This window comes from Drosophila santomea, chromosome 2L (genome assembly GCF_016746245.2).
Source record: "Drosophila santomea strain STO CAGO 1482 chromosome 2L, Prin_Dsan_1.1, whole genome shotgun sequence".
Lineage (NCBI taxonomy): Eukaryota > Metazoa > Arthropoda > Insecta > Diptera > Drosophilidae > Drosophila > Drosophila santomea.
The window spans coordinates 14547356-14574200 of NC_053016.2; the positions used below are offsets into that span (position 1 = coordinate 14547356).

The 26845-nt window shown below is 41.9% G+C and overlaps 2 protein-coding genes across 4 annotated transcripts; both read left to right on the forward strand.

Annotated features, from left to right (window-relative positions):
- The first annotated feature begins 147 nt into the window (after positions 1-147).
- LOC120444130 (laminin subunit alpha-1-like) lies at positions 148-26845 on the forward strand. Its single transcript, XM_039623693.1, has 5 exons — positions 148-1260; positions 15235-15563; positions 23087-24978; positions 25268-26082; positions 26772-26845. Exons 1-5 carry the CDS (start codon positions 837-839, stop codon positions 26843-26845), a joined length of 3534 nt encoding a protein of 1177 aa, XP_039479627.1. The 5' UTR covers positions 148-836.
- On the forward strand, positions 11913-15065 carry LOC120444375 (mediator of RNA polymerase II transcription subunit 22). 3 transcript variants are annotated; one of them, XM_039624109.2, is made up of 3 exons: positions 11913-11995; positions 14354-14433; positions 14491-15065. In XM_039624109.2, the coding sequence occupies exon 3, from the start codon at positions 14506-14508 to the stop codon at positions 14935-14937; it is 432 nt and encodes a 143-aa protein (XP_039480043.2). In that variant the 5' UTR covers positions 11913-11995; positions 14354-14433; positions 14491-14505; the 3' UTR covers positions 14938-15065. The 3 variants fall into 3 exon arrangements, with proteins under 3 accessions (XP_039480043.2, XP_039479958.2, XP_039480132.2); XM_039624024.2 differs by having other exon boundaries at positions 11915-11995; positions 14488-15065; XM_039624198.2 differs by lacking the exon at positions 11913-11995 and having other exon boundaries at positions 14272-14433; positions 14496-15065.

Here is a 26845-nt window from a genome sequence, read left to right on the forward strand (position 1 = left end):
GAAAAGGAATATCTTGATAGCTTTAGAAACAGCCAAAAGAAGCGCTGCCAAAGGAACCAATCGGCGAATGCGATCCACAAGATCCACACACTCACGGAGCTGCTCTGAAGTGCAGCGCGGTGCGATCAGTTCGTGTTTGACGGTCGTTTGCGTAGGAAGCAAGACACGCGACGGGTCTCGAGTGCTGTGCGGTGCAATGGGTGATGGGTGGATGTGAATTCTAGATGATAGTGCGTTCGAATAGTGCGGCCGCTGCTCCGGGCGATTTGTTTATGTGTCATAAAATTAAACGGCAATTATGCGATAAGCCACTGCTAATAAATAAGTGAATGCGAAATTCTGTATGCCATTTCCGAGTTTCCCTGCAACGCAAGATCGAGCGATACGGGCTTCAGTTTTTGTTCACTTTTTACACTTCACGTCGAGGATACGAAAATAGCTGGCGAGAAAAATGTTTGCTTGTCGCTGAGCAGGAAAGTGGGAAATGTGTCTGAAACAAAAATAAAATTAAATAGCGCACAAATCTTGAAGTAGCAAAGTTGCAAAAAGTCTACGCAAAATCGAGCAAATATAGTGAAAGATTCGCAAGAGCAAATGCGTAAAAAAGTGGAGAAAAAATTCGAGCGGAAATCGTAAATGATTTGAAAAAGAAATAATAAAGAGAACAATCTGTGCAGTGAAAATAAAAATATTATGAATGAAAATACCAAGGAATAAGTGCCTGCATTTGCATCTCAAGAGGTTTTATTAAAAGAGCACAGAAATTATATCCAAGTTCAAAGTCGAGCGGAATATAATGTGTCTTTAGTGATCGTTGTGCATCTAGTTCGTCCAGCATGCAAGTCGGAAATTTTATAAAATGGCCACTCGGTCTGATCCTCATCCTGTTGGTCACCCACTGCCAGGCCAAAAGGCAGCGCAAACGCTTAAGCGGAATCTCCAGTGCCAAGGACCTCCAGGATTATAGCCTGCCGCTCAACGACAGCTCCTCGGAACTGCAGCAGAACATCGTGTCCTGGACAGGAGCTCGCATTGCGTCCAGTCCCGAAAAGCAGAAAAAGAAGTCACCGCAATCATCGAGACGTCACAAAACCAAGAGTGGCCTCATCATTGAAAGTAACATTGCCGACTCGGAATCGATGTTGGCTAATGCCTCCTCGGAATCCGTCACCAAGAAGAAGCCGCCGCAGCGTCGTCGCAACGGAAAATTACAGAAATCCGGAGGAGGAGCAGCAGGAGCAGGAGGAGGCGGAGGTGGAGGTGGAGGTAAATGTCTATAACTATGGATGGGCTCTTCTAAATATGGTTCCCTGATCGATTGTGCAGCACCAGAAGTTGCTCGCATTGCTCGCCATCAGTTTCCTGGTCGCTGGTCGTGTTTCTGCCATATTTGGCCGCTCAAGTTGAAAGAACTTTCATGTGAAAGTTGTGACAGGAGGAAGAGATTCTTTAATTTTCCTGAGCTGCTCTTTATTTTGTCTCTTTTTTTTTGAAATTCTATACGTTATTACGTGAGAGGTCCAGTTATGGTCCGGCTATGCTGCAGTGGTTGTCGCCAGGTCTTTGGTCGTTGGCACATACATAGTTGCCCTGGCCTTGTGTTGCCTTTGTTGTCGTTAGTTGGAAAAAAAAAACTTGGCTTTTTGTTATGTGAACTTTGCCTATTAGGAATATGAATCGCCTCTGACCAACTGCGAGATGATAGATCTCTGGTTATGGCAGTGTGAACTGTGGTTAGTTGGCGAAAACAAAGTATTCACTTCGTGAATAGCTGACAACTAGAGGAAAAACTGAAAGATCTGAATTCTAAAATTATATAAATTCAAATCAATAACTCTCTGCAGTTGATATAAATAAATTGTGACGTGCGTAACTATAATAAATAAAAATTCATAGACATCTTTTAAATGATCATGGTAATAGCCCCTGGTTATCCCCATTAATCGAAACATAAATTTTTAAACAAATTACAGTCCTACCTCTGCACAACAATTGGCAGGGCAATTGAACCGATAAACACTGCGAACAAAGGCGATCAGCAGAGATGAATAGAAATACAATATGGACATGTTTATGTGTGGCTAGATTTCCTATAAGTTCCATGTAACCCCTGGAGATTGTCCTCGAGCGTGTGTGTGGGTCCCTGGCCACTTCAGGCCATTTGTTTGCCGAACACATGACCCGAACCGCTGCGAGGGAGCAGTTGGAGGATTGAGGACAACAATAGCGCCAGGGTCTCTGGTTCTGATGGTCCTGCTGTAATTGTGGTCGATTTCTGGAGAGGCGGAGGATGTGGCAGGGCACAAGATGCCGTAACTAGGCAGCGGCAACAATGGTCGATTGTTAGGCAGGTCGTCTTTTCCCCGGAGAGGATAATTGATAGAGGCATGCGTAGCGCATCGCCTTCTGGAATGCCTCACGCGCTAATAGCAACATGTGTTTCACAAAAAGAACCCAGAACCCACACACATGGCCATAGAAAAGGGTTTATTAAAATATCTCCTCGACTGCCATGGTTATAAAACTAAAGTGGCTTACTGTGTCCACTTCTTCCACAGTTTTTGTCGTTAAAATTCGTTCCGGAATACAACAAAGACAACGCAAATTGGCTATGCTTCCAAGTTGCGTGTGGAAATGTTTGGATACATTTCATTCCAAAGCTGTTTTATGATAATCACTTCTTAATGCCATGGTGTGGTTAATAAAAACTGCTGATGATTAGCCTAGAAAGATAAGAACTTATATTGTGTGAGAATCGAAAGAAACAAACGACAAACAGAATACTGTAATATCTAATCAAATTAGAATACTCTCTCCTTTTTATCTGTTTTAAAGGATTTACAATAAATTTGTGATAGTATAGTATCTTTTTTAGTACGAATATTGAATGATTATTCAGTCGGAATCACATTTGCTAACCGGAAAATGTGGAGAAACTTTTTAATGCGTAAATTGGTTTCCTGATGCCATAATGATTGCAAATCAATTCTAAATCATTCAATTGTTAATCGATTCAATGAAACACTTTTCAGCGACAAAACCCTGAAGACATAAACGCGAATTGATCGCACAAATTATTGCCCGGTAAAGTCGTATTTATAACGCCCGATTCGAATGATTCGATTGGCATTAATTGATTGATTGGCTTGTTTGGATTAGAGAAAAACGAAAGTTTCCTAATGGCGAAATGGGTCACAAATACAGATATACTGAATACAGATACTCGACCAGATCAAAACGATACGCGTGGATTGGGGGATTGTCGGCTTGTTTTCCAATCAACCAGCCAGATACTTGGACAAACACGCACACTTTATCAGCTCATTAAGTATCTTACGGATACATTCTTTATACTGCTATCTATAAGTCATGGCCAACTCATATGTAGCTGCTGTTTGCTTTTCGCTGCCGATTGAAAAGTGTTTGAGAAAATGCATTCTTCATTGGTTTTTCTCCTTCTACATTTAGTTTCGTTTCGTTTTGCCTGGCTTTATTTTTGTTTGTTTCTTGTTAACTGCATTACACAATGCTAGCAGATGAAAAGCGCACTTCAGTTCTCTTCGCCTGCTTCTGGAAATTCAGATTGGTGGGAAAATGCTTAGAGTGGTCGGCTGCTGCCTGTTGTCATTGAGTTTTATTTGTTTTTAAGTTTTTATTGACATGTGAAGTTTGTAAAAGTTGAGTGAACTCTGCTTTTCTATTGCCTGCAACCCATGCGAGAAAGCAAAAGTATTGAACTTGGAGAGCCTCAAACGAGTTGGTCAAGAGTTTTTTTGGTGGAAAATATACATTTATGATGAAACTAATGCACTTTTATGGTGAGGTGGGGAAAAAGCAACTCAATAAATGATGTGCTAAGATATTATACCGAATTTATTGGAGTTTAATAAGATAATGAAAGAATTTTTTGAAGCATTCCTCGAGTGTTTTTCTATATCTACTGAAACGAGGTATTCCCTTTGTAACTCAGACTTGTTTATCGTTTATAAATCTCTCATTCTCACCTGCATTCACTTCTGGCCCCCTCTTTGTTCTTCACATTGCCCTTTGTTGTGATAATTTATTTAAATGCACTTTATAGATCGGCCAAGTAACACCTGGTCGGGCCAATAATTTGCGCTGCCTTAACGGAAATGCACAAAATGATGGATGCATAAGGCAGCTGGCCAGCTAAAAAAAAACGCAATTTTCGATAGTGCAGCCTACACTCGAAGAAAACTCCCCATACTCACATCAACACATGTCAAAACTGAGCCAAAACAAAGGGAAGAGCGATGGGAAAACAATTGCTAAACTCATTTAAAGCGAACAATGGACCGTGGAGCATTGTTCTTGCTCCTCGGGTAATTTGATATTGAAACTTAATATATCTTTCAAATAATTCTGCCCCAGTCTTTTGAAGTAATCGGGCACTCCGACAGCATTAAACTAGAGTTGAAGACCATTAAAATAGTTTTATAGACCACAAAACGGAACACACAAACTAGGAACGCCAGAAACTTTGCGTATAAACAACACGAACGGGGAAAACTGAGGGGCGTTTGTAAACAAACAGTTGTGGTGTGGACCAAATAAAGGGAAGTTTAACACCGAACTCGGCTGACCAGCAGACGCCACAAATGATCTATGGAAATCCACCTCACAACTCCTATATCAACATGAGCGAATCAGAACGATTTTGAGTTTACACAAGTGGGGAGCATTACTCTTCTGGAACTTAATTATCCACTTGGTCCGAGATGTTCGATCTTAACCCTTGGGAGAGTACCAGAAAAGAAAAACTCTGGGCACTTTGAAGTGGTGTACCCCAAAAACTCTCCCGTGTTTGCATAGGCCATAAATTAATGTTATAGACCAAGTTTTGATAAGACATTGACGCCGTCTGCGAGTCGGCGACGTAGACGTCGACCAAAGCTCGGCATTAAACCAACAACCGCAGAGGGAACAGAACTGAACTGAACTGAACAGAATGATGACGGCCACCGGAACATTTAACGGGTCAGCGGCTATTGATGTGCAGTCACACGTTTGTGGGTCAGAAAACGCCAGATAGTATGGTCATGGGAATGGGTGGATGGTTGCATGCTTGGATGTTTGGATGTTTGGATGTTTGGGAGTTAGGATTGTGAAGTTGGGAGTGGGCACCCAGGGTCTATATTCAGGGGCCTCGCACGGAGTGTATAACAAATTCGAGGCTCGTTAGCGCAGACACTTGAGATAAGGAGACGAAGACGGGCGAGCGAATAAATTGTTTCTAGTTTTCAGATTTCTTCTGTTTTCTTCCCGAGAAAATGTGGGTCAGTTCGAAAGGGAATTGTGAGGGGGAAGCAGCTGCAGCTTGTTAAGTAACTAAATTAAAACGAAACGCAAAAAGTTATGGTTTCCTAACTAGTGAATAAATCAATCTTAAGTAGTAGATAAGGGAAGTTATAGTGAACTTATAGAGGTCCAACCGCATCAACGGAAACTATCTTTATTTATAGAAGATACCCGATAAAAAGTAACATCTTGATTTTAGTTTAGGAAACTATCTTACTTGCAGTATTCATATTGAAAAGCATTTAAAATATTGTTCAATCTCTTGTTAAAATAGAGACCTTTCAATATCAGACGATTGCCCAAAGAATGCCGACAATGTCCACTATCCCCCTCCAATAAACTCCATACCCATCTCAACAGTATCGAAGTGTCAACCAATGGCATATATCCCCAAATGATCAACAGGTTGAATGGAACATTTCCATGTTTCGTTTTGTGAGATAACTGGTAACCTCCGCTGAGGGAGACCGGTGTTTTTATCAGGCTGTTTGTCAATACTTTCCAGACTGATAAACGATCGTTGATCGAATGCCACGGCAACTGTCATTGAACTTCATTGATAAATACCCTTAGGCAGACAGGTGAGCCTCCTCAGACTGGAACAGAGTATCGGCTTGCGATGCAAGTGATAAGCTAAACACATATTCGACATCCCCCAAAGTTACCCGTATCGGTTTCCACTTCTACCTGTTTCTGTATAGTCTCCAGGCGTCGAACATAATGACCCTGCATCGTGGCAAATATATCAATATCAGGCCTCTGCTTGTCAACACATTCGACTTCCTCCCTCACATAAAACATCCATTTACACTCCTCAGAACTTTGGCAGAGATGAAACGCTTTCGTTTCTGGGAAGGGAAATCCCTGCTTTCTTTTGCCGGAATCTCATCCAAACGGAACTGCGGGGAAAACACTTGAAAGTGTTGTGTAAATATTATAGGGTTTAAATCGGGAGTGCTGTCAGTTCAGTGGACTAATTATGCTTTATGTTCGCGTTAAAAGAAGTTCCTCTCCCATCTGTGAAAGTAAATGTTTGAAAAAGGCTTTCTTTAAGGTGATTTTGTGTTTCCCCCTCAGTAATCTTTCTGATGAAAGCTTCATCAAAAGCTGGCCGTCTCTGCCCAGTCTTCTTGGAGTCCCTAACATTTATTGGGAAATTGCACGGGATGTAGTTTTGATGAATGTAGATAGGACCACCCAATCGAATGATAACACATTTTGTTTGGGCTCCAGGAAATTTTGATATGCGCTGTGAAAGTAGCTATTTGAAGTGACTATATTAATAATATCCACTAGAGGCCAAAAACCCCTTAATAACTTAAGTTCATTAATCTAAGAATTACGCAGACGGCATCCCCGAGTATCTTTTGTTGCATCTTTAGTGCCACTTGTCTGCATCTTTTGCGCATTTACAGATGTGCGGACAAGTTTTCGCCAATCTATTTTGAATGTGGTAGACGACGGACGACTGAAGGCGCAACGGAGGCTCATCCATCAGCGGACTGGGTTCAGAGCATGGAGAAAATGGGCTTATTTGAAGGGGGAACCAACTGACAGACAGACAGCTGCCGAAACGTGCCTCCGCACATGAGTCACGCGTGGAGTGTGAAAATCTTGTGGTATCCACCTGAAAATTGCGGTACCGCCCACTCGCATTTTCCACAAAACGCTTGAGTAATGGCCAAAAGAGCTGCCTGGAAAATACGTTTTCCACACACTTTTAAATGCCAAAATCAAGTTGCAGTCTGAGAAACTAATGAAACGACAAAACAAATTGTCTGCAGACACGCGTGTCCAACACATGGATGGTTGGAAGCTGGAATCCTAGAAGATCAGTTTCAGGTTTGAAGTTGGAATCAGATTGGGGTTCAGGTTCAAGTTCCCGTCTGTCGACTGCCGTTGGCGGCTTGTCTTTCTGGCTTAAAGCCACTGACAGCTCGAGAGAATTGAAACATTTTGGCATTGCCATTGATTAGTGTTCTAAATACAGATGGCCAAGGCCAGTCAATGAGAAATTGACGCGTTGCATGCAAAGTGGCCAGGAGAATGCGATACGATTCAATGGAGATACTGGAGCCTTTTGGGGATTGGGATCAGAAAAGTTAACAGACTCGTCGCGACACGCCGCCTGACAAATTGCTTAATTAATGCGAATTGAAGGCTATTTGTGGCTGAAACCAGTTATTGGCATTTCTTAAATGAGCATTCGAGTTTACTTGAAATTTATTTTTACTGCGGTCGGAATGTCATAATTGCATTGCGGTTTTTTGAATCCTTGAAACTATATTTGCGAGGTATTTGTTGTCTGCCAAAATGTTGTTCGCAAATTACTTTTGTGGCCAATTTTTAAACCGCAAATCAATCAATTTTATTCTTCAAATGTTTGTAAATTTTAAGTAACATATTTGATTTCTTCAACTGAGCATTGATGATTAGTTTTATGATTAATATATCAAAGTCGCAAAGTTCATTAAATTTTGTATTTTCTAATTTTCCAATCACCCGCAATCATAGTCGGATTGCATTTGCAACTTGCTTAACCAAAATTGTTCGTTTTATATCAATGTCGCATTGGCTTAACTGTTACACCAATCAATTTGGCTCGAAGATTTCTCAACCATTTTCGCATTCAACTTAGGAGATAATTCCACAGCAGCCTGTTCAATAAAATCGTTAATTGCCACTCAAATAGCAACATTTTTTGTGACGCTGACGCGACAGGATAAAGGCTTATCAAATGGCAATAACACAAAGCAACAAGCCGGAGAAATATGAAGAAACTGAGGCGAAACTGGTTAGATGAGTAAGTCGGCGACAAGGCGATAAAAATTTGTAGTCAAAATGAGAGATACGAATCATCAACATCAGCGTCGGGCGACATGCAACGTAAACAAGCGAAATTAATGCAATTTCTTCAATGTATGAACAATTAACCAGCTCCTTGGACGTCAACGAAAGGGGTTTTGCAGGAGGAGGAGGCCTAACAATTGGCCAACTTCAGTTGGTGGCCAAAACGGCGGCGGCGCCATCAAATGGCTCAAATGGCGCCTGCAGCGCGATCGTGAGTTGACTTCCCCGCGATTTGAGCACTCGGTCGGCGCCTTTTTACAACCAAAACTAACACGCTTACGGACCATGTGCTAATTAAATAGTTTACAAGTCAACTGTGATTGCCAGGAAGGTTGGCAGCCAACCTGATTTGGTCGCCGCCGAAAAAACTGCGCCAGAGATTTATTGAAGTTTGTCCAAAACATCGATTTCGGGGCATTTCGTTACGTTGAGTTTTTTATTATTTTTTTTTAAGACTTTAAAAACCCGAATGGGACAGCTCTCTTGTGGCTAAATGATTTGTTTATTGCCGATCGCGTACAGCGTGTGCCATTAATGGCTGCCAATTTGAATTAATAGCACTCAGTGCCTGCGGATGACCGGACGACCCAGTTAATGTTTGATTTAACTGCCGGTTAAGTCGTTACAACGGACATCGTGCCATTTAACATGCAGTAATGAAGTTATGGGTTGTCCTATAAAATCCGCTCGGGCATATTCACAACTTGTAAAGCCATTCAACTTTTACAAAGTAATCAAAATAGCGTTTAAGCTAATTCGATTATTATGCAATTGGAGTATTGTGCAATATAATGAGTATATACTTTTAAATACTCAGCGATTAAAATATAAATCCGTTATGAATATACATTTCCATTCAAATCAAAGTCAAATGCAAATAAAATAAATTTTAAAAATATTTTTTAAATGTATATCATTCCCTGAACAAACAAACTATAAATTAGGTAGGTTATAGCAACCTCTGTGATACTTACATATATTGTATTATATATTTCCCCCTTTTTCTGCAACCTGCAGAGTGCGCATGAAGTCACCCCTTCCGTTCGTACTTTAATCCCATCTCGTTTCTTTTTGTGCAGCCAAAGAATGCCACAACTCCACCTCGACTTCCTCTAGTTTCCCTTTTTCGCATTTGGCTTTTCCTGTGGCCACAGCCCGATGGGACAGTCATAATCTCAGTTTGTCTAGACAGACGACAATGTCGGCGACACAACTTGTCAGTAGTGCCAGTCCACCAGTTTGTGGCGAAGATGAGTCAGACTTTATAAATTTAATTATGACATTACTTATTATGCGACTCGCGCCTTTGCCTGAACCAAGAACACGAAAATTAAAACAAGCCAGGTTATTAATAAAATCCGACAGCTGATGACAAATTAACAGAGCACAAAAAATCTGAAAGTGATTCCCAAGAAACCTACCGAGGAGCAGAAGTGTGGGCGACTCGTGTCCCCTCGCAGGTCTTTGGCAGAGATATCGAATATCACAAAGCTCACCCAAAACCCACTCAGGCGTAACTAATGAGTGCGATATGAGAGGAGACTCCACCATAAGCCCCAAAAAACCAAAAGCCAAAAAACCAAAGACCAAAAACCGATCTCGAGATCTCGTTTGCGCATGTGCAGCATTCGGAGCAGCAACGCGGGGCAAACATTGACTTGGAAAACGATGCTGAAAATGCATTTCGAGTGATTGGCAAACACGATGGAGCCATTTGTCCACCTTTCCCATCTAATGGTCGCAATGCATTTTGGCTAATGGCTGAATGGGCCTTTCGACGCCTTTTCGTGCAATGATTGCAAGTGGTAGATAAGAGCTTTTGACTCATAAATCGTGATAATTATCTCAGCACAAGTGCAGCGAAGGTGAGCTCGCCTTAAAGACTGTAGCATTTTCATGATTTCGTGGGGCTTATTAAATTATTAAGTGAACAGCTACACGAAAATATTTTGCCAGTGGCTTACACAACTCTGATTCCCGATTAGATAAAAGATAAAACAAGTCGCTTAATTAAGAGCTCTTAAGTAATGAGCTTAATGGTTGTTCGGGAATTTCTCGATCTTTTTTAGGCAACAAAGTGGAACAATGTCAATGGCAAGAAGTCATGAGTTGAAAAGTATTTTTGAGTGGTATCGAACTCTATAACACTTTTCCGCTGTTAGTTCAACTAACCGAATGAGCACTGTTCTTGTGATATTCTTAAAAATTAGATCAGACCCGAATGTGTCAACACTTCATGGGGAATTTCACACATTCAAAGTTTTCTGGTAAACAATTTCCTTTCCTTTTGCATCCAAAGTTCAAATCAAACATCCGCAAAGATGAAAGGGGAAATGAAATGGAACTGCAGCGCCTCAGAACTTTTCAGCTGGTGTGTGTGACAGGTGACAATTTGAGCCAAACTTTTACGACCCTCGATGGGCGTTCTGGGTTCTATGTGTGTAAACCGAACTCGAACCTTTTGTGGGGAGAGGGGGATGTTACTGGTTTCGAGTACTTGAAAAATTAATGTACCCGGTCGGTGTTGGCAGCCAAACGCTTGACTTGTCCTCCGAGGTTCGGGAAAAATGCATAGACAAATGTCAAATATTTATTAAAAATAAACAAAACTGGCTAACAAACCAAGAAACCAACAAACCAACGACTGACAAACATGACGATGGACACACGGGGTTGTCTTGGCGAGCTGCGTCAACAGATTTCCAAGAAAAGAAATAAAATGAACGGTGTGAGGGGGAGCACGGAGCTCCAAACTGACCAGAACTGAAGATGTTTGGTCATGCATCAGTGCAGCGCTGCGTTAAAAGCCGGGAAACAGTGGGAACCGAACGAACGGGTTAAGATTGGATGGCTTGGACATGGACTCACGGATGGATGGATGGTTAGATGCTTGGATGGCTGGATGGCTGGACTACTTGGATGCCAGACGCATGCTGGGGAGCTGAGTTCTTGTTGGGTCCCGTCAGTGGGTGCTTCAAAAGCTGCTGACCGATGGTGGTGAGAAGAACACATGCTCTGTCTGTCTGTCCAGCCAACCAACCAACCAACCAACCAACCACTCTTTCTCTACCGGCTACTGGCTTTTCCTGACGTCTTCAAGAGGCATCCAGTGCGAGTTCTTGGATCCAAGTTCGAGTTGTGTTTTGGAAAAATATTTATCCATGCCCATGGTCTGCACTGGGATCGCAATGATGATGTTCATCATGATGGGCATGGGACAATGTGGTCGATGACTCCAATGGGTTATGCAAGTAATGCTTGATTTGGTATTGAAGACTGGTAGCTGCCACTCAATGGAGTCCGTTGTTGTTTGCATGACTCACAGCCACAAGAGGCGCGATGTGTGGGTGATGCAATTAGGGGGAAATGGTGTTTGAGGAGCTGTGTGTGCCGTTTTCCACTTCGGCGTGACGAAACTTGCAGACTTTTATTATTTTTCTTCACTTCAGTAAAATTAATTAAATAAAAATTGAGTGATATATTAAAATATTAATACAACGATATAGTTAACTATAATTAACAAGAAAATGGTCTGGGGCTACATGTCATATAACAAAATCAACTATGACCAAAGGTACACATATATATAAAATGTTGCATAAACTAATATACGCTTTAATAAATATTTTTATTTAATTCCACATAATTTTCGAAATCGATACGTAACCGATAAGCCAGTATTACTTTCCAACCCTATAACAAAATGCAAATGCATAAATCGATGCTCCAAGTTCCAGCTCTATTTGCAAATCATATTCGAGGGAATAAACTTGCAAGTGATTTTAAAAACTCTGAATTAAACTGAAGTACCTAAAGTTGATGTCAGGTAAATATAAGCCATTATAGACACACACACAGGAAAGGCAATGAATCTGCAGGGAAATTCTCGAATCCACATGATTCTAGAACCTAAAAGCATTTCACTGTTTTGCGTTTCATTCATATCGACATGGCGCACACGGCACACAAATATTTTCACTATTTTCGGACAGGCAGCTGGGGATTTGGCTATCTGTGCCCCATGGGCTCCCGGTTCCTCCCAGCCATTCTTGTTTTCCTTCTGGCCAATTATGCACACAAACCGACAGCTGGAGGCAAAAATTGCTGAGGCACGGAATGGGGCAACTCCAACTCCTCGTTCTCCAGCTGCTTATTAAGTCGTTGCAATTGCAATGCAACTTCAAAGATGGCAATGGAAATTAACCAATTGCTGGGATAGACAAGCTGGCGGTTAAGGTAATCTCCAGTTAGTTGGCAACTGGAGCGCTTCCTGTCCAATGGTCATTACTCGCTTGTCCAGCCAACTCTGCAACTGTTTTGCATAACCAAATTGCCATTAACTTGCATACAAATAATGATATTCGGTAGCTGAAAAACAAGCAATAAAGGGTAAAGCGAGAAAGGACAGCGTGACGATGAAAAATTTTAAACATTTTGACAGCTCGCCGCCAAAAAATATTAAAATGGCCATAAATAGGCTTTAATGCCCAGAGACTCCTCAATGTGAAGAACGAAGGAAGAGTTCAGGGCAAAGATGATGGGTATAATGAATGATATGTATAACAAAGAAGAGGAGATGCTTTCAAAATTAAATATTTACATTTTTATTAAAGAAGACACGAAAGTGTATAAGAGTAATGGGAGTTGAGCACAGGGACGCTGGAAATTTAAAAAAATCGAATCCTAACGAACAAGACACCGTAAATTATAAATTCATTATGGCGTATAAGAAAATGTATCGCCGGTTAAGCAACTAAAAACCTTTAATAAATCAAACAAAAAGTCCGATTCAGTTACAATAAAGTATTTTTAAGATACTAATACCTCAGTCATCAATAATTGACACCAAACATGCCAGCCAATAATAAATATGAAATTTAGCTCTGAGACTATCACTTTCACTTTGAGGAAAAAAAAGCCGAGAAAACCAGGCTTGCCTAAATAACTGATTTAAAGCGATCCGAACAAATGTCTTCACGTCAAAGCAAAAAGCAGGAAAAACTGCTCTGGGCAAAGTTCAAGCGTAAAGTGTTAAAAGCGTGAAAGAAAAACTTATCGACAGCTGTCAAAATCGCCCAACTCAAGAGGAAACCGGCAAATGGCATTTAAATGTTTTGACAAATGACAAATTTGCGGTAGCCGAAAGCCAAAAGCAGAAAAAAGGCAAAGAAGTTAAATAACTGGAGACTGGAGGCTGGAGGTGGCCTTTCAATGGCCATTCCGAGCCATGTCTACGCCTTTTTGGCTCCCAACCCGCCCCTCTAATACTCAAATACCCCCTCTCTAAAATGTATTCACGTTTTCCACCGCTGACAGCTTAAGTGAGAAAACTATGGCTGATTAAATGTTTTGACAAATTGTACGCGGCACAAAACATGAAAATATTTATACACCATTAAAAAGTCTTGCCAACCTGAGATTGGCGAAGAAAATGTGGCTCTTAGGTTCAAAAGAAGTCATATTTCTATGCTTCCTAAAATACAAAGATGTATTTGTATGTACAATCTCCTTAAATTTCTTGGGAAGATTCATTGCTGTTCGTCCCTCACTTAACCCATTGAAACTTCCAATTCAAGTTCCCAGGCCAAAACTTTTCTCATTCGCCCCAAAGTTTGCTGTTGATCCTTCCCTATTACTTATATGCCATTTTCCTGCAATTACGTCAACATTTTTGTCTTGTTCGCCAAAGTTTTATGTTGACAATTGCCAAAAAAGCTGGGCAGCCGAAAGGAAACAACTGCAATCGGCAGCAGACTGCAATTTGGAGCTACCAAAACATGCAAATGGCATACCAGGTCAACATCTGGGCCCCAACTTCCAACTACTACAACTGCCGTTTGTTGGTCAGCGATAAAGTTTATCTCGAAAGTTGCCCGGCTTTTGGTCGAGATACTTGTACATTTTTCATGCAATCCAGCCAGCTAGCCAAGTCCACCAATCAATAATTCTCATGGCACAAAGTTCACAGCAATCCAGAGCAGCTGCCCCAGTAGGTGATTTATTGGCAGTGTTGTCTTGAGGGCTTGTTCTCGACTTGTTTGGTTTGAGCAATTTAATTGATTGGCCTGGGAAAAACTGTCAGAATTTGAATAATGGGGCGTCAAGCTGATTTCGGCAGCATTGATTGAAAGTTAACCTCTGATTCGCAATATTAATAACGTTCATTGACTCATTTAATTTTCAGTTGAATTCAAGACTTTAGAGTTTAATAATTAGGTGACTGAATTCGAGAGGAAATTGTCGAGGAGTATTGTGGATTTTAAGGTTATTAAACATATTTTACACATTTTTTCTTTTAACTGAAAATATTTTAATTAGAAGAGAAGTAGCGAAAACATGACTGAGAACTCAAGTGTACCAAAAAAGAAGGACGGTGCCCTGCTAAACTCCTACAAAACGCAGCTAAGAGATAACGTTCAAATCATATTGCTTAACTTTGAGGAACTGCTTAGAATGGTGTTTGCTAGGACACTAGGCCAAATCGCTGATGGCACCCAACAAGAAATGCATGCTCTTGAAATGCAGGTGCGATCCGGCAATTTGCTTCGCGCAGGAGAAGCTCTACTAAAGCTAGTCAATGACATCAAGGAGTACTGTATTATCTACGATTTCTCGTCCATCGAAGAGGAAATGAATAGACAATCGAAACTGCTTTGTGCCAAGCAAGTGGAGTATGACGCAATAATATCCGAAATTGTTAAGGATTTGGCCGACGAGCTGACCGAATTGGAGGAGGAGTACTACGAGAACAGCTGTGGATATTACTAGCAGCGGAACACATTCCATTAAATACTTTTTCTTAACATGAAATTATGCAAAAAGGACAAGTAGATACACATTCCTTTCTTAAGGAAAAACAAGTGTTAACAATACACATAATAAATGAACTATTTTTGCCTCCACAAGGAATCACAATTTAACTTTATCGTTAAGTATCAAACTTAACATGTCCGCAATAATGTATTAACTGGGCATTGATATTTCCAGTACACAAACTTAAATAAAGTTATCTAAAACATTCCACATGGCAAACGAAACTAATGTCTGTTTTTACTCCACTTGCAGCCCTTCGCTTGCTCAAAACGGATGACCTGTACTCATCTAGTTTCTCCGGAGGCCTCTATCCGCCGCTCTTCAACGTGGTTCCCCGGGCTGAGATCTCGGTGAATGCCACTTGTGGCCAGAACGGGGCCGAGGAGTACTGCAAACAGGTCGGCGCCAAGCCGTGTGGCATCTGCAATGCCCATTCCTCGGACCGGGCCAAACAGCGCTCCATACAGTCGCTGATCTCGTCGGCGGCGGGATCAGGATTTGAAGAAGGCTGGTGGCAATCACCAACGCTGCAGGGTGGCCGGCAGTTTGAGTATGTGACCATCCTATTGGATCTGAAGCAGGTAAGTCGAACTTATCCCGAATGGAGTCCCAACTCTGGGTGCTGTCATCTAACCCATCCAAAAATGCCGGTGCTAAGCTCTTGCGACAGGCGAGCTGTGATCCAGTTTGTAATTAAGCCGCTGAGTTGTCACTCATTTACAAGCGATTTAACGCCAGCTCCATGATCCATCGTTGTACATGTTGTGCTCTGTCTAATTGGAACTTTGAAATGTGATCATCTCGCTGTTGGGACTGGTATCGAAACCAGTTTGATGCCCATGCAGTTCTAATGCTCAAAACGGCCAACATAAATTCGTTTTGATGGAGTTTTGATTAAGTCATATTGGCTTACATGGTAATATTTTCGTGGCAACTTTCTTTGGCAAGGAAAATGGTTTTTGTTTCCGTTAGTTCTTAGTTTCAGACTTGCAAAGATTAAATTAATATATCAATTTAGGTTAACAATTGGTAACCACTCTAAATTGCAGGGAATGTTTATAAATACACTCTGCTATCCAAATTTTAGATTCACTTAATGTAATTCGTTTAGTCACAGAAAATTACATAAACATTTCCTTTTGAGACGATTTTAAACACAATTTAAAACAGTTTCCCAATAGAAATAGCGTCGACCTCCCAGAAGGCGTCTGTTACCATATTTTATTTCACACTTGCCGCGGATCTTCAAATCTCGATTGGGTGCTAATCGTCCGCCGATAGTGTTAATTGGAATTTCAAAGTGCATCCGACCACGGAAAGCCATCGGATGCGCACTTCTCCAATCAATTGGCTAGTAATGTGCTAAAACCACAGAAGAAACGAAGCGGGGAATGTGTATCATCTGTTTTGCATCAGCCGACGCAAAGTTGACATTCAAGTGCGGCTTGCACTCGAATCTTCCAGCAGATATATCAGTGTTTTGATATAATTCCCCCATTGCCATAAACCACATACCACATGCCCCTGGAACAACCCTTCCGGCACACAAAGATGAAAATGATGGCCCAGACCCAGACCAAGGCAAAAGCAAAAGCAAAGGCAAAGGCAGAGGCATTGAGTGTGCACTTAATTAAAACGAGAAGCCAAGGAGGAGGAGCAATATCCACAGACTGGAAGTGATTTAAAATTAAAAACATTGTTTTTGCATATGCCTTAAAGTATGAAAGATTTATGACAGCCATGCGTTGCTCTCCGAGTTTATTAATAAATTCCTGCACGTCTCTTTTGCAAAAGGGGGAACTTTATACAGAAGTATTTAAATTGGTCTCTTCACTTAATTAATGCTGACAATACTTATTTCTAGTTGCCAAACCGAATACAAATATAAATGGATAAATGGCCAGCCTTTTATGGCCTTCCTTTTTATATACATATATATATGTGTGTATCTAAATGTCGAACGATTGGCTCTTTTTTAGAGCAATTGTGGCATGTACTACATTTTTGGTCAGACAACGAGCACAAAATGTATAGGTTCCCATGATTTTCAGATATGGACATAGCGGATGCCGAGGAAACGAAGTCAAATGAGGGGCATGTGTCAAAATTTACACGCTCTCATTCCGTTGATTTGCTTGAGTGACAAAGAATATTCACAGCTTGTCAGGAATTTTCCAAGAAGTATTTCCCTTAGGATGTTTTTAGTTATGAAACATTAAATGGGAATATCAATTTTGTATTTCCAAATATATTAAATTTTAAATCTTCTAATAATGTATATTTTATTACCACCAGCCTTTTCCCAGGCATTCTAAACAGCTGCTGACGGTCCCATTCAATAGACATCGACAAAATAGATGCTCCCCTAACAAGTTTACTAATTAGCTATCTCCACAATTAAGTGTGTTGTGTGATTTGGCTGTGAAAATATCTTGTGCATTTGTCACAACTATTTAGAGAGATCTCCCTCTGTTTCTCCGAGTCCCAATGCCAAGCCAACCGAAACAGAACACGATTTATGACCTTAGACGCAACTTGACATTGACGTTGGTTTGTCTCCGTTTCCATGTTCATGGGCGACAAAATCTTCTGGGACTTCCAGGCTTCGACGGATTCGCCTCCACTCCCGGCGTGGATTGGAACAATTAGACTAATCGAGTGATTTACAACGGCAACGGGCTCTGGAACCAGATAGAAACGACAGGCGTGTGTCAAAGATTTGACAGCTTAAAATATTTCTTTCCGCGCTGGGAAAAAGGCGACAGACTCCGGCAGTCCTCGCTGACTGGTCAGAATCATGGCCAGAGATTGTCCGTCCATACTATATACATACATATGTCTCTTTGCCAGTCAGTCAGTCAGTCAGGCATTCAGCCATCCAGTCTGTCAGTTTGCCAGTAAGCAGTCTGTCAGCCTGTCTGTTCGTACAACAATGTCTAGATTTATGCTTGAATGGCTTTGGGGCGCGCGTGACTAATTGAAAGTCTAGCGAGAATTCTACGGACAACGCGGCCAGTGGCTCTAAAACTTTGAGTGCGCTTCTGGGATACTTCAGATGTTCTGAAATGGAAAGCAACATGTGTTGCTAGTAATTTACAACATAGGTTGTTGCATAGGTAGATAGGAATGCGTTTGAAAAAGTATGATCGATTTGAGGATCGTTTTAATTTTGCTGATACATCGTTAAGTGTCAAAACTTGCATAAATAACTTCTAACATTAATTTTTAATGTAAATAATATTTTTTTCTATACGTAATGCCAATCAATATTATTTTTAAATTCTATGCTTGTGGTATTTTACAATTTACCCTCCTAAAATCCGAGCCATCAAAGCGTTTTTAGTATTGCCGGCAGTCATCAAATCGACCAGTTTGGCAAATACGGGTATTACCAATTTGAAATGTTTAATGTTTGTTGTGTATGACTTTCCTATACAGACATTTAATTGCTTCATTAAATTTAGCCAAATTTGGCCAATGAAAAAACAAACCAAATAAAACACGAGGGGCCGGTCACTTGGCATCGCTATTGGTTTCGTAACTGTAATTCAAATGTTTGACAAGTTGTTGCAACATTTGCAGCGCCAACAGAAGCAACAACATCCGACTGTTGCAAGAAACAAATGCAACAACCACGAGCAAAGCGTGCTACAAGCCACGTACGAGACGCATTTTAGGCACAGCAATTATTTTAATGGTCAATTTATTTATTTGTTGTGCCTGTGGCGATTTTTCGTTATTTCGTTTTTTCCCGACATTTTCCCTGAATTTGCCTTTTAAAGAATGCTTCCTCAGTTGCTTGCATTTGCATGAATTTCCAGCGATTCTTTCCTTTTTTTAGTTTCTTTGGTTTTTTGTTTCGGAGTCTCAACGTGATTGAAGCTGCGCTTGAATGGTTTTCAAGTCATTTGCGAGGAAGCGGATTTTATTTTTAATGGCCAATGATTCAGGGCGTGCAAAAGTCAGAAACAAAAATTGGTTAACGATGAAACAAAGAAATAACAGAACTTCTCTAAATTAAATGAACTAATTAATACCATTAATCAGATCGTTCTTGAGCAAGTAGTATTAATAACTAAGCTGATTCCAAAGACATGTGTACAAACAATTGAGGTGCAGCACATTTGAAAACCACATTCCATTAGCATTTAGAGCATTAAGCTCTTGATTTAGTATGCCCCACACCACAAGTGCTCCTTGTTCAATTCGTATAATTCTGTTTCACTTCTTAAAGTCCAAACGAGTTATTGAAAACTTTGTTCATTCTTTAGCCGCATTAATGCGCAAATTTTCAGCGATAAAAACTTGCAGCAGACACAAAACTTTGCGATTACTTCAATGCGAGCAGCCAAAACACGTCGAAAAGTCTAAGTCTGAGTGAACGATAGAGAAAAGGAGGAAAATGTGCAAAAATATACGAGAAACATGTCTGCCATGTGGGTTCATTCACCAAGTTATCTAAAAGCGTGCCAAAACCAAAAAATGGACAACAAAAAATAGATGATTCTGTTTGTTCCAATGGGCAACCAAACTGTTTTATTTGCCAAAAACAAAAGAGAAAAAAATACGGCAAGATAAAATGAAACTGTAGGCAAGCCCTAAATTTGTTGTCTTTTTATTTTTAATTTGTTTCTGCACTCTGTCTACTTCAATTTTTCGCTCGTTTATTTTTGAAAATTTTACGATGCCATGGTTTTCCACGTTGTGCGCATATTTTTTTGGCAATTAACTGAGTGTCCGTGTTAGTTTTTTGGTGCTTGGGCGCTGAGGAGGAAGTTTCCTGTCGGCTACGCCTGATGGACTTTCTTCATTGAGCGATAAATATTTGATTGCCATAAATGTTAATTCGTGTAATTTACGACATGCAATGTGCGCCCGCCCTCCTGCCACTCAAATTCGTTTATCAACTCAAATTACCCAGCCAAATCGGTATCCCATTTCGCTGCCTCGCATACCCCATTTCCACTGAATATTTTAACAATTTTGTTAGTCCCTCTGTGATTGGCTCTTATCAGTTGACGAGCATCTGGCAACAGGTTTCGGTGCATAAACAATAACTCACTCCCTCTGAGGAGGACAGTCCACTGACCAAATATTTATACTAAGAGTGATCTTCATCGATCGGTACGATGTAAACAAGTTTGCTGTGTCCGCCGTCAATTGGTCGAAACTGATAAAAACGTCAAAGTGTTACGCCGGAGGCCTTCACCTGCCGCTTCTTCGATTGCAATCTACAACGATTTTCACATCTCCAAGGGGAAGAAGGAGCACAAGGAGTCCACGTCCACGTCCACGTCCACGATGCCTTCTCCATAGTTTACCTCCTTTATCTGGAACTCGTTTTCGCTCAACAGGCAGCAGGAAATCAGTTCGTGAGCGCTGTCTGCTCTTGAGCTGATTGCAATCAGAGGTCTGGACAGAAATTTTGATGGGGACAACATAATTCACTAGAGATAACCTATCGCCTTAATTCGTGTGTGTCAAACTCACTGGCTCCTTAGCGAGATATCGGAAGTTTGGGATAAGAAATTACAGTATCCCAACTGTGCATGCGGGTGCTGATTTACTTTTGGAATTAAAGAGCTAGTTGGTATTTCTATGATAAGCACAAATATTTTGTGGATTATGGATTTTATTTTTAGTTTCGAATATTCCTCCAATATATTATAAAGTCATTTGAACAACCTGGTATCCAATAGAATATCAGCGTTATTTGCTGATTTTAACTTATAACTATAGTTGAAATCATTAAATTATAATATATATGTATATGCACCCCGCACCACAGTTCCACACTGACAGTTTTTGGTGCGGTAGCACCCCGCTGAGTAACGGGTATCAAATAGTCGAGAAACTCGACTACAGCGTTCTCTCTTGTTTTTATATCAATTTGTTATTGGAAGAGTTGTGGATTTTGTTGACTGGTGGAGCTGAACTTTTTAAAAATTGTATTTTGTGTAGAGGGGTAAAATAATGATTTTTATTACACAATAATTTAATAATAAACAATAGATTTGGATTATTATCCATGACATTAAGCTTTACACAGTAGCAGTCGATATCTTTCTCTCCTTCGTAAATTGAATTAATATTTTAATCATATTCATGTGTAAGGCACTTTCGGAGTGCCGTGTTGTCTCAATTTAGTAATATTACAATATGTCATTTAGTAATGTGTACATAAATATTTTTTTATGAAATACAATTTGATTTATTTAGCTGTATTCTAATAGGTTTTCAGCCAGTTGCAGCTGGTTGGCAAATGTGTTCCTTGGAAGCATTCAGCCAATCTTGAAACCGTAACCAATCCAGATCTGTACCATATTTCTGTTTTAGAAAACGTTTTTTTATGCTTTATAAGACGAGGATTTGTTAGACTTCATTTTGGAACTTGCCATTTCACTGAAGTAGTGCTTGATTCTGGCATTTACTGCGGACATAGTAGTTGGTGGGCTTAGAGTTGGTCCTCTAGTATTGCGAACTATTTTACTGTTAGTCAAATACTGCGAAGGAAAGTACATTTCTCGACTTATTTATGTGTTTTCATAGCTGGCATGTCGACTTCATGATCTGCTTGGAGAACTAATCCACTTCGTTTGAAAATTGACATCCTTATTCTATGCGACGTATTCCAATTATATCAGCTTATCAACCTACATTTATTTAAATTCCGATGAAAAGTATGGTGCAGCCAGCAATTAGTGGCATGCCAATTAACAAGTTTATAAGCAGTATTCTGCAAAAGGGAACCATTTAATCCTATAATTCCCACAACAAATATTTCGATTAATTGCCGCAGAAAGTAAATATGAAAGCTTATATAAAGTAGATGAAGACCAATTTATATACACTTTTGTGCATGGCTTTATATGTTTTGAAGTTGATTTCACTTCCACAGTACCGCTTAAAACCCCCAAGCAGATTAATTTTTTGCCGGTCTCTTTTGCTTATTTACTTTTGTAATCTTATCAGCTTGACAGACGTCGTTGTTGCTGTAATCGAATACAGGCGGCATTCAATAAGGAGAACGCACGCATGCGCACACCTTTTTCCAGCTTTTTCTGCTTTTTCATCCACACTCGCTGGCATTTGACTTCTTGTGTTTTTGCATTTTATCAGCCGTGGAAAATCGTGGAAAATGCATGTGTGCTGCTGATGCCATTAGCTACTTAGTGAGTTGTGGGTAAGCAAGTGGCTTTGAAATTTGATAGAGTTGTTTTTGGGTAGTTGCTGCAGAGCAATTGCTCTCAGATATCGTTTTCTGATTTGTCTGCGGACTCAACGTGGACTCGCGATGACTAGCTAAAGGTTGGGGAAAATTCAAAAATAACACTAGCCACATATCTGGTTAGATGGCGCCATGTGGCTGCTCTAAGTCAATGCGTCGTAATCAATTATACACCTGGCCACACCTTCGCCACAAGTCGCCCGTCGGAAAATTCAATTGCATGCCTTTTATTGATTTCTCATTTTGGCCTGGCTTGCTTTTGGCTTTTCTGTGTGGCTTTTTTGGCCACTGATCTTCGATAGGCGCAACATTTTCAGCGTCTCGAACACGCGACGTTTTTGGCATTTAGATGTGGATTTGATATTTTTCCCTCTTCTTATTTTTACCAAACAGTTTTTCCCAAATATCGCTTGTCAGCTGCTGCTGCCGGCCACGTTGAAAGAGCCACAGTTGGGCGGCGGTTTTGGAGGGTTGCGGTTGGTTGACAGTTCGGTAGATTTATGACGCGGCGATGGCAATGTTGGGTTAAAAGATTTTGCCAGTACCACACGACATTAGCGAAGATATAGTCGTAGTCTGCTGGTAGTCACAGATGCAGAGATATACGTGGGCCTGCGAGTGGATAGAAACATCAGTTGGTGACAGAAACACTGACATTTGGGTGCGTTCATAATTTATTGCTCATTTGCCCATCGGCTATTAAATCGGATTCCTGAGGTGTGATGGTGGGAATATACATTCTTCAATCGGTAAAATTTATAAAAAAGTTCGCATAAAAATATTAAAACAAACTCCTTCAAGGAGGAGGAATACAAACCCATTTAAAAATTATTTAAGGCTTATAGTAATAGGTTAAAACTCTCTTATCTGTTACAGACTTTTCAAATCTTTTCCGTGTGGCTGAAGTCGGCCAACTCTCCGCGTCCAGCCTCGTGGATACTGGAAAAGTCCCTGGACGGGATTAACTTCGAGCCATGGCAGTACTTCGGTTTGAGCGATGCGGATTGCCAGCGGCGATGGAATTTATCCGGTCAAAATGGCAAATACGTTTTCCAGAACGACACAGAAATCATTTGCTCCACTCAGTTTTCGAAGCCAGGTCCTTTGGAGAACGGCGTGCTGCATGCTTCGCTGCTGAAGAATCGCCCCGGAGCCACGGACCAAAGTCCGGAGCTAATGAAGTTCATAACGACCCGGTATATACGGATTCGGCTGCAGGGCATGCACTCCACGGCCAATCAGGACAACAGCTTGGACTGGCTGCTGGACTCTCCGTCGCTGGAGAAGCACAGCTTCTACTCGCTGTCACAGTTGAAGGTGAGTGCCCGTCTGGATTGCCATGGGCATGCCAATCGCTCCCAGGAGTCGCCGGAAGACCCGCTGCTGCAGTGCATCTGCCAGCACAATACCTGTGGTGCTCAGTGCGAACAGTGCTGTCCGCTGTTCCAGGATCGCCCCTATCAATTGAGCGGCGAGTGCGAAATATGCCAGTGCTATGGTCACGCCGAGAGCTGCACCTATGATTCCTTCCTGGACAAGGGCATTTGCCAGAGCTGCTCGAATAACACGGTTGGCAATGAGTGCGAGTTTTGCGAGATGGGCTTTTACAGGGAGCTGGATGCCCCACTTACCGATCCCTGTTTGCCCTGCTCGTGTAATCCTGCTCGCTCCACCGGGGGTTGCCAGTCGGACGGAGGAAGCTGTAACTGCTTGGAGGGCTTCCAGGGCAAGAACTGCGAGCAGTGTGCTCCGGGATACTATGGAGACGAGTGCAAACGGTGTGAGTGCGACGAAAGGGGCAGTCTTGGCTCCAAGGGCTCCTGCTCGGGTGTTTGCCAGTGCAAGCTAAATGTGGAGGGCAGCACGTGCTCCGAGTGTGCACCCGGATACTTTGACCTAAGCGCTGAGAATGCAGAGGGTTGCACCAGCTGTTGGTGCTCAGGTGTCTCGCAAACATGCCACAGTGCCAAGCTGCAGACCCTGGCCTTTGAAACCCTCAACGATTGGAAACTAACCGATATACAGAGAGTAAAACCCATTTCAATACCAGTTGATGCCGAAACGAACAGATTGATCTTCGCCAACGAACTGGACGAAGTGGAGGCCATCTACTGGCAGGCTCCATTGGGCTACTTGGGAAATCGCTTGACCAGCTATGGATCGAGGCTGCAGCTGGTGTTGACCTGGGATGTGATAAGAGGCGATAGATCGGGAAAGGCCACAACTGGGCCCAATGTCATCCTAGTCGGCAAGAATGGACTGAAGATTGCCTTCGGCGATGAATCCTTGGAGGGATTAGGAGTCAACTTGAATGTAACCCTTACAGAGGTGGGCTGGTATCACGTGCCACCTACTGTTGTTGATATAAAAACTAGACTTCGGCGAACCGAGGGCGGTGACTACCACGGGGAATCAGTTACCCGTTCCCAATTTCTCTCCGTTCTCGTTTCCCTCGATGCTGTCCTCATCAGAGCTGCTTTTCACACGGATCAGGGGGAAACGTCCCTCGAGAGAGCAGTCATCTATTCAGGAGGTGTGGAGTTGGGCGGAAAGTCCTCCAGCCAAGTGGAGCAATGCCTCTGCCCGGCTGGCTATACCGGTCTCTCCTGCGAGGGCTGCGCCTTCGGATACAAGCGTATCTACGAGAACACCTCGGACCACCAGATTCTGAGCAAGTGCATCCCGTGTCCCTGCAACGGACACTCAAACTCCTGCGATCTGCAGAGCGGAAATTGCGGCGACTGCATGCACAACACCTTTGGAGATCGGTGAGTAACTTTAAAATAATATACATTTGGTTATCCGTAAAAAATTTGGAAATTAAATTAAGGAAATTAGTTTATTCCAAATTAAAAAAATCTTCAATTAAAAGTCTGTAGCTTGGACGCAAACCTGAAATCCTTCTGCAAGACAATGCAATCCACATAAGACAATCCACACCCAGTAAAGTTTTAAACCTCCACGCTGAGTGGTGTCTCGACTAGTTCACCACTCGTAGCCGGGTCACCCACCAGCCGAGACTCAAATCAATGAAAATTTGAAATTCTTTATTTTCAGTTGCGAGCGTTGCCAGTTGGGTTACTACGGGAATCCCCTGCAGGGAACGCCAAACGATTGCAAGCGCTGTGCCTGTCCCCTACCCGAGGACTCCAACAACTTCTCGCCCAGTTGTCAGCTGAAGAGCTACAACTACATGGACCTGAATCCGCAGTTTGAGCTGATAGAACACGCGGAGTACATTTGCACCCAGTGTCCGGAGGGTTACACTGGTGATCACTGTCAAGTTTGCGACGATGGGTACTTTGGAAATCCCCGCCAGCTGGGAAGCAGTTGTCAGCGCTGCGATTGCGCCGGAGGACCCTGCAACGTGACCACCGGAGAGTGCATCACGTGCCGAGGAAACACCGAGGGTTGGCACTGCGAGCGCTGCAAGCTGGGCTACTGGGGTGATCCGGCTGTTGGCTGTGATCCCTGCCATTGCCACACGGAAGGATCGGAGAGCGGATTGTGTGACAGCACCGATGGTCAGTGTCTGTGTAAGCCACGCTATGCGGGACAAAAGTGCAATGAATGCGACGTGGGCTATGCCAATGTTGAGCTACGCTGTCCATCCTGCAACTGCGATCCATTGGGCTCGTTGGTGCAGGACAGATGTGATCCCCACACTGGACAGTGCCATTGCAAGGAGGGCGTCATGGGAGCCAAGTGCCACGAGTGCCAGGATGGTTACTTCGGCATGAATGGCGTGGCCGATCGCATGGATGACCTTGCTGCACTGCGTCAGAACTCCGATGGCGAAGGCGATGACGACGACTGGGAATTGGTTCCGGATAGCGAAGATCCCGACAGCGAATCCGCGGTGGCCTGTGAGGGTAAGTACCCCAGATTAGAGCTCGAAGCGTAGCGTCTAAGAACAAAGAAATTCCTCGAAATGAGTTCACTCTCTCTGATAAATCGAGTGCACCTATGAAAAACAGATGTGGCAGAGGTGGGTCGGGTAGTCCATCAATAACTTGGAAAACATAATTAAATTGGCGTTCTACTTTGTGCCGTTAAGTGGAGCGTTTCTGATGCTCTTCATTGGCCTCAATTCAAAGAACTTAATGCACAAATTAGTCAAGTTCTGGGTGGGATGTGTGCATCTGTTTCTAGGGGCAATAAAACGTTGGATGGTTTGAGGTAATATAAATACTTTTAAGGCACAGTATCTCCTGTAATGGATATTAATTATACACAACATCGGTGTTCCCATTAACAAAGTCTTGTTGTATTTAACTAATTCTTCCGAGTATCCAGCATTGTAATCATGACTTAAGGCACATTAAGCATTGCTCAATCTCAAGCATTAGGCCACAAAATTACAATTTTTCTTGAGGCCATCAGCTTCAGATTCAACTCATCCATCATACAATATGCATTACATACACACCGGCTATTGTAATGGGATATTTTCGTTATCCAGTTCTCCTTGAAGTTGGTTTTTCTATCTTTTTTAACACCATTTACCAACTGGACAATGGGCAAAAACCCGTCTCAAATTACCTCTTCGTTTGTTGAAAAGCAAATGCGGCTGCCGAGAAGAAGATGTTTATTGAGTTGTACTTGAAGAAGAACTCGGATTGCATAACACACTGA

Bases quoted from the DNA above. Each gene is read 5' to 3' on its own strand.
- LOC120444375 (XM_039624109.2), top strand. From the start codon at position 14,506: ATGACTGAGAACTCAAGTGTACCAAAAAAGAAGGACGGTGCCCTGCTA.
- LOC120444130 (XM_039623693.1), top strand. From the start codon at position 837: ATGCAAGTCGGAAATTTTATAAAATGGCCACTCGGTCTGATCCTCATC. The intron at 1,261-15,234 runs GTGGAGGTAAAT...CTCCACTTGCAG, and splicing joins AGGAGGAGGCGGAGGTGGAG to CCCTTCGCTTGCTCAAAACG. The intron at 24,979-25,267 runs GTGAGTAACTTT...CTTTATTTTCAG, and splicing joins CACAACACCTTTGGAGATCG to TTGCGAGCGTTGCCAGTTGG.